This window comes from Lissotriton vulgaris, chromosome 3_1, assembly GCF_964263255.1.
Source record: "Lissotriton vulgaris chromosome 3_1, aLisVul1.2, whole genome shotgun sequence".
Classification (NCBI taxonomy): domain Eukaryota; kingdom Metazoa; phylum Chordata; class Amphibia; order Caudata; family Salamandridae; genus Lissotriton; species Lissotriton vulgaris.
In genome coordinates, this window is record NC_141689.1 from 216,428,328 (window position 1) to 216,442,819 (window position 14,492).

Here is a 14,492-nt window from a genome sequence, read left to right on the forward strand (position 1 = left end):
AAGTTGGGGCACCCTCACAGGATCTGTCCAAGGAAGTCCATAGGACCTCCAACTTCACAGTCCCCAGCAAGTCTATCCTCGTCTTGAGAGGGAGCGGAGGAGCTGCTGTGACCAGCCTTTGAGGGAATCCACAGCAGAAACCAGAAGTATCCAAATTCCCAAAAGGTGTGCATCCAGGCTCACAGGTTCTTTCTCTGCATTCCAATCTACTGTGTTGCCTTAATAAGGGGGTGGAGTTTCCTAGGATTCGTGACGTGCCCAGTAAAACTGATAGTGTTACTAACAGGAATCAGCCCATTGCTTGTCCCATCCCTATGTTGAAGTCTGTAAACCATAAAAGCTCTCTTCAAAATTGTGGCACGTCTCCTCTTAGAGTTGAGGTCCTTCCACCGAGAACTGATTTCTTCCCTTCAACCCTTCAAAGAAGCCACCTTTGGTGACTGGAGCCAGAGTTCTGCCTTTACTTTTGATCTGCCACATCATGTAAGCTATTTTACAGTAAGCTGCTGCTAACAGCTGTGGGAATTCCAACCCCACCCCCTTCCTACAGAAGAAGATGCTTATTCCTCCTGGAATGGGCCTATTGTTCGCAGGGGTCTATGATCTTCCAGCTGGTGCAGCAGAGTAATTACGTCACAGGGTTAGGCATCCCAAAGCTCAAACTGATTTAAAAGCTGGTAGAGTAGAAATGTGCCAAATTATTAAAGTTCAGCGGATGGGTCACCCCGTTTCAAATGTGACGGATGTTCCATGTTCCATATTGCAAGTGCCTTGAATATAATGCATTTGTAATAAATGTTAGAAGATATCCGTCACATTTGTGATGGAGTAACCCATCTGCCGAACTGTAAATCAGGCCCCAAGTATTTTAATGAATCCAGATATGTCAAAACTGCTAACTTTAGACCGAGATCTCTTCTATCCTTCCTCACCAAATACTTAGAGAAGATGGAGACAAAGCAACTCTAGACCTGTACTGAAAATCATGATCTACTGGATAACACGCAAGTGGGATTCCAACCAGGCTTTGGAACGTTTTTCGTCCTAAGCTCAGCAATAGATGATCTTAGAACCTGTTGTGATCTTATTATTATTATTATTATTATTATTATTAACAAATTTTGTACCGCGCACGGTTACCCAGAGGCATCCCAGCGCTTATAGAGAATCAGAGCAAGCTGCCTATGTAAAGCAGAACAGATTTAGAATTATTCTGGAAATAGATAAGTTTTCAAATGTTTCCTGAACCTGAGCAGGTTTGGTTCAGAGCGTAGTGAGAGTGGGAGGGAGTTCCAGGCGTGTGCAGTATGGATGGAAAAGCTCCTGCCACCTGAACGGACTCTCCTAATTCTCTTTATCTGAAGGAGGTGTTTATTATCGGAGCGTAAGGCTCTGGTGGGCTTATAGGGCCGAATCATGTCCTTCAGAATAGCAGGTCCTTTCCCCTGAATGCTCTTGCCAATGGAGTGCCTTTAGAGCGGGCCTGGCTGATTGCCTGGCCGGAACGTTCCGCAGCAGCCTGGCTGCCGCGTTCTGCACTTGTTGCAGGATTTTGAACGTTGATTCCGGTGCTCCGAGAAAGAGTGCATTACTGTAGTCCAGGCGTGAGATGATTAGACCTTGGACTAACAGCTTCCGGGAGAGTTCAGGTAAGAGGGGGAGAACCTTACGGGCCGAACGGAGCAGTCCATAACACACGCCAGCGATCTTCTTGGCGTGTGTCCTAAAGGACAGATCAGGCTCCAGCCAGACCCCCAGGCTCTTAATCTCCTTCTTTGGGTCAGGCGGAGTGCCCATACAGTTGGGCCAGCTGCTCGGCGAGAGGGCAAAGCTTGATTGGCCCAAGATCATCAGCTCAGTTTTTGAGCCGTTCAATTTGAGCGATGACCTGGTCATCCAGTCAAACACCTCTCTTAGGCATGAATGGAGCGTTTCAGGCTGTTTCTCCAGCTGTGTCAGACCCACCACTAGCTGAGTGTCATCCGCATAGCTTATGGTCTTAAAGCCAAACGGAGACACCACACCCTCCAGGGGTGCCATATACACGTTAAATAACGTGGGGCTCAGGGATGAGCCCTGAGGCACCCCACAGTGAAGTGGAAGGGGAGGAGATTTTGCGTTGCCTTCCCAAACCTCGAAGGTACGCCCCTCCAGAAAAGAGGCCAGCCATTCCAGGGCCGCTCCTGTGACACCTGTCTCTGCTAGGCGTTGTGTCAACACTCCATGGTTGACAGTATCGAAGGCCGCACTATCTAGGACCCTAATTAAATATTCCCGATTTATGCCCTTATGTGGTTATAACAAATCATACCCTAATAAAGGCATTAGAATCAAATCCATATTTAGTAATATCCAATGCAAACCAAATATGGCAAGGCTACTTCCTTAGACTCCTAGAGAGCACAACGAGTTTTTTCAACAAACCAAACCTCCAGCAACCTGGGAATTCCCCATGCCTTTGTTTTGATTTGTCCTAGAACTCCTGTGAGCACTAAAAGAACGCCCAGTTCTTAGTGACATCTTTTAATGACGTCTTATGTCCAACCTTACGTCAAACACGGCACCTTCCAGGTAAAAATATACCAGCGTTTGCCTTAAGCAACACACGGTGGTGTGGAGCAGAGCGGCTATCTACTTATCCGAAGCCCAGCTGATGCGAGTTCCGAAGGAAGCCGTCCCTCCCATTTCACGCACTGAGAAAGACGCTGTCTTTTTCTCCTGCCGAGAAAATCCAGCTCCAGTGTTTTCAGTCACCCACGCGGGCTACTGGGGGATCGAGTCCTGAGAGCGATATACAAGACCTCCTCCATTCTAAAGCCAAGGTACGGAGCTGATTAGACCCTTAGAGAATTCTTGAGTAAGGTTCTTGGCAAAAACTAACTTAACTTAGACTGCTGCTCATTTACTCCTTCCCACGTACTAGGCTTAGGTTAGGTACACCGGGGTAGGCGTATTTAGAAGCACCAGTTGAGTACGTTTAGTCAAACTTTTATCATTGTATGTAAATGTATATATTTTATACCTTTTAAGTATCATATGGCTCAGAAACCATATCAATGCTTTTACAGTATTATTTCATAATACTCCTTTTACTGTACATATAACAAGTATCGCATTTGTGGCAATTCATTTCTCTTGCATGAGAAAGAAGACTGCTCAATAAATAACACCTTTTATTGAAAACGCCCGTCTCTCTATTTCTCTGCACTCTGGTGAAACTAAGTATGCACAGTTGACTGAGTGAAACAGCTATCTATTGTTTTCACACGACTCTGGAGATATACTCCTTATTCTGGGGGAGCAAAGTTGTCATGTTTATGCGGTTGTCAGAAGCTGAATCCCTTCTTGTCTAAAACAGGGAAGTTCACTCCTCCCTGTTCATTCGAGAAAGTTTCTAGTGACCTCTGAGCTAGCTGGCAAACCTACATTAAGTCTAACATATTCAATAGAGACCTAGTCGACCTCAGTCCTACGTCTAAACTATCGTTTGTTATTCCAATGCGCAGAGCCTATTGGGAAAATAGGAACTACACTACAAACCATCATGGATAGGTGAAGATCATGAATAATTCTACTAGATCTCTCTGCTGCCTTGGATTCTATAGCCCACACATTCTACAACAGCGACTTATAGCATCTCAAATTATGGTGGAAGCAGTCTTCTGGCTCAAATCCTTCCTAACCAACAGAACTAAACAAGTTCAATTTGGCCCTTTCCCTTCTTTCACCACCTTTGGCAATGGGGTGTTCCACGGGGCCCTTCTATTCCCCTTGCTCTGTAATATATACATCCAACCTCTTGCAAAACTCTTCATCCACTTTAATGTGAGCACGTATCTATGTGCTGATGATACTCAAATGATGACACCTGAAGTGAAGTTCGGTCTTCCATCAGTGTAGATGTGATAGACCCTGATTATCCAGTATAATTGACGCTAAGATTTTTCTAGTTTATCAGCTCCCCGACCCTGCACTCGGAATCACATTGATTTTTCAATTCTTGTGTTTTTGAGATTTATTGATGACCACACGTTAAAGCCATCGCTGTATGTGTTTACCTTACTTGGGGAGATGCCTGAGACTCCAGATACATCTGTAAAATGTTTGCTTGAGCACAGTTTTGAAGATGTAATGTAAAAATTATTTATACAGCGCACGGACACCAAGTGGTTTCATGGCGCTAGGAGCGGGAGGGCGATGATGGGAGACAGTGTGCAGTTGTTATTCATAGGCTTGACGAAACAGGTGAGTTTTCAAAGATTTCCAGAATAGGGTATAACTGGAAGTTGCCCTAGGTTCATGTGGGAAGAGATTCCATAGCCTGGGTGCCAGAAATGAGAACCTAAGGCCCCCATGTTTTTTCCGTTTTAAAGAGGGGACGGAAAGAAGGTTATGGTGGGAAGAGCAAAGGTTACGGGAGGGAACATACCGATGAATCCTGGAAGTGATAAAGGGAGGGCCCTGACCAGATAGTGACTTAAAGATGGTGCAGCCAAGTTTGAAAATACAGCGTTTGGTCACCGGGAGCCAATGAAGGTTCTTCAGCAAGGGGGAGACATGTTGATGTTTAGGTTGATGGAATAACAGTCTCGCTGCTTGGTTCTGAACCAGTTGTAATTGGTGGAGCTGCTATGCCGGGATGCCAACGTAAAGAACGTTGGCATAGTCGAGGCGAGAGGTAACTAGGGCCATGATGACAAGTGTGAGGGCCTCAGTGTTCAGGAACCTGCAGATTTTCCGGATTCTCCGAAGATGGAAAAAGCATGAGGAAGTTACTGCGTTAATTTGAGGTTTTACTCTTCATGGTTGGACAAGCAAGGTAGAGCTGGTTGCGCGAGTGAACTTGTCATACTCCTGCTTTTTCCCTGGATATATATGGAGTCAAAGGATGCTGGGTTTGGAACATCCTGGCCAAGTATAAAGGCAAATGCTTGTGTTTTAGACTCTTTCTGAAGTTGCCACCTCTGTGGCAGCCTGTTCGATTTCCCTTGCATCAGTAAACGAGACCAGAAGCCATAATCAGACTAAGTTAGGTAAATAATCCACACTGTTCCCCCTCTCCTCCCCCGGACAAGTACTTCTGGGGGAAAAGATATCTTGGGAACAGATTTATAGGGTATGTCTTGTGGCTAAAACAGTGATGTTATTTAGGAAATGTTCTTAAATGCCTCTTATAACAGTTTTTGTACATTCTTCTGCTGATGTAATGGCCACTGTAGTAATGTGCATTTTTGTCGTTCTCTTTGCAGCTGGATATTGCGTGATAACGTACATCCTTGGGGTCGGAGACCGGCATCTGGATAACCTTTTGCTGACTAGGACAGGTATTTTTCTAAATGTTATGATTTTCAGTGTGCCGTGTAATATATGAATTATGTAGCTTATTTAATGTGGCAGGTTGGTGGTGCAGGACATGCAGGTTGGTTCTGCCAAGGACGTTGAAGCTCCATGGGCAGTTGTACGATTTTGTTTGATGGTTTTACTTTGTCATTTTGTGACGGCCTTGTCAAGGCGGTCACAAAGGCGCGCCAGGGGCAAGCCCGTCTGCTCGCGACCGGTCGGGGCCAGGGGCCGCGCACCCTGCCCGTTCTCCTCTTTACTACTCCTCAGTCGAATTAACTTACTTCCAGGGGAACTGAGCCATCAACCCAGACACCAGGAGGACCTTAGACAAACTAGGATTGCTGTCCCCCTGGAACACGGCTAGGAGTGCAAACCCCAATCTCCTGGTTCTTATACCTCCCACAGGTTTGAGGGGCATACCCCCTGTATCTCCCCCCCCCCCCCCCCTTGACCAGTTCAATCCAAGAAAGCCTGACCATCTGGTACCTCAACACCCGATCGATGGTCAAACACCAATTAGAAATGTTTTATCTCCTAGACACCATCAAGCCTGACATTTTACTCCTATCAGAAACCTGGCTTACAGCTGAATCTACTACAGATATTCTGGCTGCCATCCGTGATAACTATTATGCCCTCTAGTCCAACAGACCTGATAACAAGGCGGGGGGGGAGGGGTCACAGCCATAAAATCACAGTCACACAAATTCACCTCCCTATCCACTTCCAAAATCCCCTATGTTGACAGTCTTCTTTTTACCTTCGCCTCTAACTATTCCTCCTTTACCCGCGCCTTAGTTTACAGACCCCCCGCCCACATGCCCAATTTCCCTCAAACCTTTGGTAACGTCATTGCGGAACTAGCCATAAATCATGCTAGGGCACTGATTATTGGTGACTTTAATTACTGGCCGCATGACGTTCAAGAAAGCCTCTACTCGGCAGACTTCACAGACTTGTTGAATGGAATGAACTTTACCCAGCACATCAAGGTAGCGACGCATCTCAAAGGGCACCTCCTGGACCAGGTCTGGACATCCAATTTGGATATTACAGACATTCAGGTCGCCCCCTGCACTTGGTCTGACCACCACTTCATCTCCTTCTCTATCCCTGACTTCCCTGTTATCAAATCCCCCCCTAGACTCCGCTTTGGCCAGGATCTGGAGTCGGGTAGATACTACCGTGCTCTGCTCCCTCCTAACTGCCTCTATGCCTCCTACCTCTCTGCCCAATGGCCATTCGGTCTCACCTCACTTGCAGGCAGAAAACATCAATGCCTGGCTAGCACTGGCAAGGGACAGAGTAGCCCCCCTTAGAATGATCAAATGTAAGAGACCCCATGATGCTCAGCGTTGGTTCACTAACAACCTCAAGGACATGAAACTTGCCCTGCACCAAACCGAGCGCAAGTAGAGACAGGATGACTGCCCTTTGAAAAAATCCAACTTCACACCTGCCCTCCAAGATTACAAAAGTGCTATTCTTAGAGCTAAATCAGACACTTCTCATTGAAAATTCTAGAATCCACCAACAAAGCTAAAGAAATCTTCTCCATCGTTGACGAGCTTGTCAAACCTAACCGAGTTACTGTCAAACCCATTCCCTCACAATCCCTCTGTGACTCTCTCAACACATACTTTATCGAAAAAATTACCAGTATCAAAGCCAGTATCCCCAAGACCACCCCTCCACCTGACCCTGACTTCGCGCACTGCAACCCTCTCATTCTTGACCTTTTACCCCCGATCACTCAGGAGGTGTTTTTCGCCCTCCTCAAAAGAGTTTGTTCAGGCTCCCCGACAGATAGTTGTCCCCCACCCCCCCTCAAATCGCCGGGGAAGTCTTCGTCCACCTCCCTGTACCCCCCTATCGCTCCTCAACAACTCCCCCGCCACGGACATTGTCCCAAATCTCTTCAAGATCGCGGAAGTCACGCCTATCCTAAAAAAAGTAGGCGCGGACCCTCTTGTACTCAGCAACTTCCGGACAATATCGCAGCCACCCTTCCTGGGCAAAATTCTGGAGGTTCATGTAGCAAACTGCTTGAGTACATTTGTGAAACACTCACAATACCTGGATCCACATCAAGCAGGTTTTAGGCCCGAACACTCTACTGAGTCCATCTGTGGCGCCTCGGGGTTACTCTGTACGCTGACTGGGTTTGTGGGTGGGGCTACACCCCCGTCTAATAGACTTACAGACACCGGTACTCTGTGTAAGGCTGGTTTTATTAACTTAAAAGTACGTTTTCTGTGTACTGGTTTCCGGTAATAAGGCAGTGCTGACTCGGCTTCGTCTGAGAGTCTTTGGTGGCGTTTCTCCACAGCTGTTCGTCGAACGTCCCGGTGGATTCTGGGACTGGTGGTCCAGGCGTTCACCTCCACGATGTCGGGACGTCTCCGCCGTGCAGGGAGGAAAGAGAACAGCGTTTTAGTTTACTGGTTTTGGACCATTACACGGGGAAGGGGGGTGAGGACTCACATGTGCACAATTCTCCGTCTATATCCTATAGTGCCGGGTAGTGCATAGGGTGTGAGTGACGACTTTACTTTCGTGGTTTAACCCACTTAAATCCCGCCCAGCCTGAAAGCCGTGATCGTACCTCTAGTAGCCACACTTCCCTCGATGAAGTGTGGCTGGGCGAAGCGCCTTCCTGTTGGCCTCCTGGCTTGTCGTTTTCTTCCTTCGTCTCTCCGCTGTCGGCAATCCCTTCGCTTTCTTCTTTCTTGACCTTTCCTTCCTGCGGTCGAAGTTCCTCCGGCTTCCGAACCTGTTCCGCTGGCCTTCCTTGCTCCTTGCTCTGCTCCCCCGAAGTCCACTCGTCAGCTTCACTTCTTCGTTGTCCGCCACGTACTCCACCTTCGCCTCCGGGTGTAACACACACCTGTGAGAGTTCCTGGGCGGCCTTTACCTGAGCTGAGGGGGCGTAACTGGTGACGTGTTCATTGTCCAACTCCGCCCAATTAAAGTAGCAGGAATCGCCAGCGTCCTCCGGATCCGTATCGTAGGGTTCTCCACATCATCATTCTTGCGGTCCTCGATGAACTCAGGAAGGGGGAGGATCAGAATATTGCACAGGCACTAGTACTCCTGGACTTGTCGTCGGCTTTTGACACCGTCGACCACAACCTATTGGTTGAGCGCGTTGAGAGCGCCGGCGTCCAGGGCCTTCCGCTAAAATGCATCACCTCCTTCCTAAGTGACCGCTACCAAGCTGTCCACCTCTCCAATTTCACCTCGGAGCAAAAAAGGCTAACCTGCTGTGTCCCCCAGGCCTCTTCTCTCTCCCCCTTCTCTTTATTCTGTATATTTTGCCATTGATCTTAGATTTACGGAAGAGAGAAGTAGTCACTTTTAACTAAGCTGATGACCTTCAGCTTGTCTTTACTATTGACTCATCACCCTCCGCAATAGAGAACTTCCTATCAACCATGACTTTCATTAGAAACTGGATGAATCTTAACCAGTTAAAACTTAATCCTGATAAAACTGAGCTAGTACTCACTAGGTCCTCAGCCAATCCCTGGAATTCTAACTTTTTGCCACCTTCCATGGGACTTCCACCCTCTCCAGTAAGCTTGGTCAAAAGTCTTGGTGTTACAATCAGCTGCGACCTTTCCTTGAAGACACAGATTAATTTGGTAGTCCCCAGCTGTTTTTTCCATTTACGCAGGATCTGAAAAATCAGTAGATTTCTTTCCTTTGAAGCCCTCATCAAGGTCACCCTGGCCTTAGGTATGTCACGTATTGATTACGTGAACTCCCTCTACACCAGAATGCCTGCATATCAATTACACCGGCTACAACTGGTACAGAATCAAGCAGCCAGACTTGTTTATGGCCAACCCAAATCACACCACGAGAAACCCCTGCTTAAAAGTCTCCATTGGCTCCCAGTTGCTCAGCGCTGTCTCTTCAAACTAGGCTGCCTGATCCATAGAGCCTTGTCATCCCACGGACCAGCCTTTATCGCCAACAGAATTCAGTGCTATGTTCCCTCTTGTGTGCTTCGCTCTGCTAGCTTGAACCTCTTGACCCCTTGCTCATTCAAACGGAAAAAACATGGTGGACTTCGCTTCTCGTTCTTGGCACCTCAGTTCTGGAACACCCTCCCTCCCACCCCGAGCTATGCCAAGTCCCCTTCTATCTACTGTTTAGAAAATCTCTCAAGACGAGGCTCTTCTCCCAGGTTTTTAATTAATAACTTTTCGCTTTACCTGTCCACGCACCCCCGTTTAGCCCCAAGAAACCACTGGTGAACGTGCGCTTAATATATAATTTTATCTTATCAATTTTATCATATCAAGGCCTTGATGAAGTTCCAAAGAAAGATATTGCAGAAACGAAACATGCGTTTGCACAAAGTATTGTAAAGCTGTCTGGTAGGAGCAGTTTCTATGGAATAAACCTTGGAAGTCAGAAGAAACTCGCGGAGAAGGAAGTTGTGATTGCTATTGTTAAGACAAAGTACTGTTAAGTCTAGTAGCAATTAAGAGCTAATCATTATGGATTTGTCCCTATGGACATATTTAGGATAGGTACACATTTATGCTAGGTCTTGATTATGGATGATGCACATATTAATGATTCGTCTTGATTATTCAAGCTTTGGGATATTGAAAGTAAGTATCCCTCACCGTTAAAACACCCAAAGATAGTGCAAATGTGTTACATTATATTCAGAAATTCTTTTTGAATTATGATTGTAGGAAGTTTGCCATTTTGTGTGGTTCCCCCCATATTTTTCACCTGTTGCTGGACCCTATATTTTTTCTGGCTGAAGAACTGTGTGCACTTTACCCCTGCTAACCACCCAAAACGGAATTCGTCCGAATCGTCCCACCCAAACATTCTCCCCCGATGGAATTATTGTTGAAGCAACTAATGCTCTTAATTGTTCACCATGCATTATAGATTGCATAAGATCTCAGGGAAAAACACTTGACAGGAAACTGAGCATGCAGCAGCATATCAGTACCACCACCAAAGAAACAATCTACCAAATGAACGTCTTAAGGAAATTAAAATCATTCCTCCTCCATGATGACTTCAAGGCTGTGATTCAAGCCCAAGTTATTCCCAGACTGGACTGTAGAATTACCACCTGCTGTGGCCTTCCTAGATCCAAGATGGCTCCATTTATGGGCCTCTTTTAATTCTGTGTTAAGGCTCATCACAGGAACAAAAAGAATCACAGATCACACAGGGTCCAAAATCCCTAAACTGGCTCCCATATGAGGCAAGGATACAGTTAAAAATTGCCTGGATGACCAATAAAGATGTCCACTACAACACCCCAAGATACTTGACATTCCCTGTTGCTGAAACCACAGAAATTCCATCACAATAAAACTTGCAACAGAGCCTTCTCGGGTATCACCCCAAGAATTTGGAACTTCCTACTATCTGAAATCAGACTCATTCCCCTCAACTGCATCATTCAAAAAATAAATTAAAAGATTACTTATGAACACATTTCTGCTCTAGGTCCCACAATTTGACTCTGTGTCTTCACCCATAATTATTGTTTGAATGTTGGGTCTTCTCTATTGTCTCAGTGGCTTACTTCTTTTGGGGATCTTTACTCATTTGGTGAGTCTACACAATCTGTACCTCTCTTGATTATGCAGTTGTCTGCTTTCATGTTTCTCCCGATCATTTGTAAAGCGTTCTGATGCCCTCACAGGTTATGTTTGTGCTATATAAAACTTTATTAAAAAATATATATAAAATAGTGTCTGTACTCCCTCTTTAAGCATGGTTGAATATGCATTATCCTAGTTTTTATATTTAACTTACCTATAAGTCTCTGGTATATGGTATAAGTTGTATCCAGTGCCTTGAAGTTAAATGCCACTAGTGGATTGCAGCATCTATTGTAACATTGGAAACCGTGATAGTGCAAATATGGCTTCATGTCTTCCCCCTGTAACCTGACTCCGGCAGTTAAAACGCTGCAATTCAAATTATCAAAATAAAGCAGTTTTACGGTAAGCACCACCTTTTTAAGTATTAATAAATCACCACTTTGTAGGACTTATAGGCCCCAAGGCAGGTTGCATGCCATTTAAAAGTAGGACACATAGAAATGTTATGATATATCCTTAAAGTGGCTAGCACCCAAAAGCTATTTTTGACTGTGACATGCCTAGCAGTCCTATGTAGAAAACCAGAGTACTCATTAAATGTTAATAATATATGTTAGGAATGGGACAAACGAGAACAATAATTAAACAATTATTTTTAATAGTTATTAAAAATACAATTCAATGGTAACATCTGGTTGTCTGTAAATATTAACGAAAAGTAACTTTTAGAAATGTACCTTTTCCCTTTCTAAAGTTCCTGTAGGCTAATTTGCATTTGCTTTGAAATGTCGCCCAGTCACTAATTAGCATCTGAATAGGTGTGAGAAATGTTTGAAATGCTTCCTCAATAACTCAATGGGCAGAGACGACTCCTCTGCACCCTACTCAATATGCAGGGTGGGGGTTGTGACGATGCTTTTTGGACATTACAGTGTCAAATCCTTCTTGATCAGTCTGCTGGGCATACATGCAACACTTTGATGCACTCTTGAAAGGCAGAGAACAGGATGGTGAGACTGGTCTTGCGATCCTTCTGTCTGGTTGCCAATGAACCCTGCTTTGTCCTACCAGAATTTTGTCTCTGTTTTCACATGTATTACTGGAGCACATGTGCAATTTTATTGGGGGGGTATAGTGCTGTATCCAACTGGATTTTGATGTCAGATGTTGAAGTCCACTAGGATTACATTACCATAGTACTCTCGCCACACAACCCCCAATCCTCAGAGCCCAGGTTTAGAGTGCCTGAAGACTTTCGCCATCTTGAAAATGCCCAAAGTGGGTAGAGTTGTCACCGGAAACTTTTACCCCATTGGTTAGAGCATGGCCAGGAGTCCTTCCGACCCACTAGCTTGCACCAGGCATAAATGTGGCATCTCCAGGCACCCACTTCAGAATGCTCCTGGGGCTGGACCAGCTCAGAAGAGGACTGAACCTGCTTTTTGAGATCTGAAAAGAGCCACAAAGGACTGACCTGCTCTCTCTTGTACCAATGACAAAGAAGTGGACTCCACGGGTCAGTTGGCTGACCTCTTGTGAAAGCTACAAGAGACCTGTTCTTACAGCTGACCAGTAGACCTGGACTGGACGCTGCTGTTGGGCTCTGCCTGACACCCTGCGAGCCTCCAAATACCTCCCCTTAGGTCCTGGAAGGCTTTAGAAGTGTACTCATGTGGTGGATTAGGACTAAAGTCGGAAGGTAAAGCATTTTACCAGGATGTACCCGGTTGGTGTATCTGACTCGCACTGCATCACGACCAGCCTCAAATTGTGCCTAGGTCCTGGTCTACTGTGACCATTGACCCTCATTGGCACTTTGTTTCTTAGCACTATTCCTATTTAAGACTTTAAAAATTCATGTCTTCGGTTCTCTTTTTTGAATTTTTCTAATTTTGGTGTCAGTTTGTTTATTAAATGTTACTGTCTTGTTTTCTAATTCGTTTTGGGAATTGTATTGTTTTGCATTTTGACTTTATTACTGTTTTGGTATATCATAAATAATTTACTAATTGTTCTAATTTAAACCTGCCTAGCTACCAGGGAGTTGAGCTTAGGTTAATTTAGTGACTTTGAGGGTTCACCCTGACAAGGGTTGTGATTATTCCTTGTGATTGGTAGTCACCCTCTTCAAATAATAATCCAGTTTCTTAATGACCCTGTGAGTTGCGCTGTTGAGCCGCTCATAGACTAAGTCTATTATTTACCAATTGCAAGCCATGCATCCACCCAGTCACGTAGTTAGTGAATGGACTGGCCGACTTCAGCTGAGACATCCTCTCTCTAAGAGAAGGTAACTACCTCAAGCGTCTTATGCCATTGCAGGCTGGCAGAGTTTGTTGGTAAATTCCGAGCACCGACATGTGATATACTTAATTTTTCAAGCATTAGTATTTCATAATATACATGTTTTAGTCAGTCACTGTGGTTAAACTGTGAATCTCTGACATGTTAACTATGCAAAAAACAGTATTAACATGACCACAGGATCGTAATAGTACGAGTGGTAACTTCATTAACTCCAGCTACCGAGGTGTATACACTCACCACTCTTCCAAGTGGCACCATAGCTCAGATTTCTGCCGCAAGTCGAGTGTTAGGAAGTCACCAGACAGAGCTCTGTTCTATCTACTTCCTCAGATTGATCTGGCATTACTTTGACTTTTTCATAGAATATTTAGACCCGGCTCAACTTCACCTTCCAACTTGCGCTTTTGGATTCCTTTCTGGATCCGGGGGGATGTTTGTCTCGCGGTGGCGGAAGTGGAACACTGCTTTCACAGAAAGCAGATCTCTCCACAAGGCCTGGTGACATGCATCCAAAGGAATATTTTTAAAGATGACTGCACTAGGGAACTTGTAATTTATGTACCCTTGCATAAAACTTTAAAATGTGGTAGTTATAAGACTTTCACGGCGTCACCAAAACAGGCATCTTGCTTGTTCCTTCAGGAGTGATAAAGATTATGCTGGCTCTTCTGGAGATGAGCCCTTTTCTGGAGATGCACTCTGCCATGGTTGGTCCATGCAAAGACCTCCCTTCCTCTCCACCAAAGTGTGGAAAATGCAAGAACCAGAAGATGCCAGAAGTGGATCTTTCTAAAGAGGCACCAAACATATGAGTTTTTTTGGAGAAACTGTTCCTTCCAATGCTAGCATCTTCTCTAAGTCATTGAAAATGAAACATTCTGATCAGCCAGCAGCCAGATCTGTGCAGACATTTGCACGTTATAAGTTTCATTCAGAAACGGTCGGCTGGTGTGTCTCCTTCGGCAGCAGTGAAGCCCTCTTTTTGGTAGTTTGCCTATTAGAAGCCGAAATCCAAGAGAAGGCCCTTGACTGGACCACGTCCTTCCTCTCCGGCAGAACCCAGAGTGTCCACCTCCCACCCTTCCGATCCGAAGCCACCGAAATCATCTGCGGCGTTCCCCAGGGCTTATCCCTCAGTTCAACATCTACATGGCCCCCTTGCACATGTGGCCCGCCATCACGACTTCAACATCATCTCTTACGCCGACGACACCCAGCTCATCCTCTCCCTCACCAAGAACCAACACACTG

General features: G+C 45.5%; 1 protein-coding gene across 2 annotated transcripts in view; it reads left to right on the forward strand.

The window, feature by feature from the left end:
- Nucleotides 1-14,492, forward strand: part of PIK3C3 (phosphatidylinositol 3-kinase catalytic subunit type 3) — a 682,135-nt gene that overhangs the window by 443,718 nt on the left and 223,925 nt on the right. For both annotated transcript variants that reach the window (XM_086960327.1, XM_086960326.1), the window contains one exon: nucleotides 5,250-5,324. In XM_086960327.1, the coding sequence (XP_086816453.1) occupies nucleotides 5,250-5,324 (75 nt within the window). The remainder of the gene's footprint in view (nucleotides 1-5,249; nucleotides 5,325-14,492) is intronic.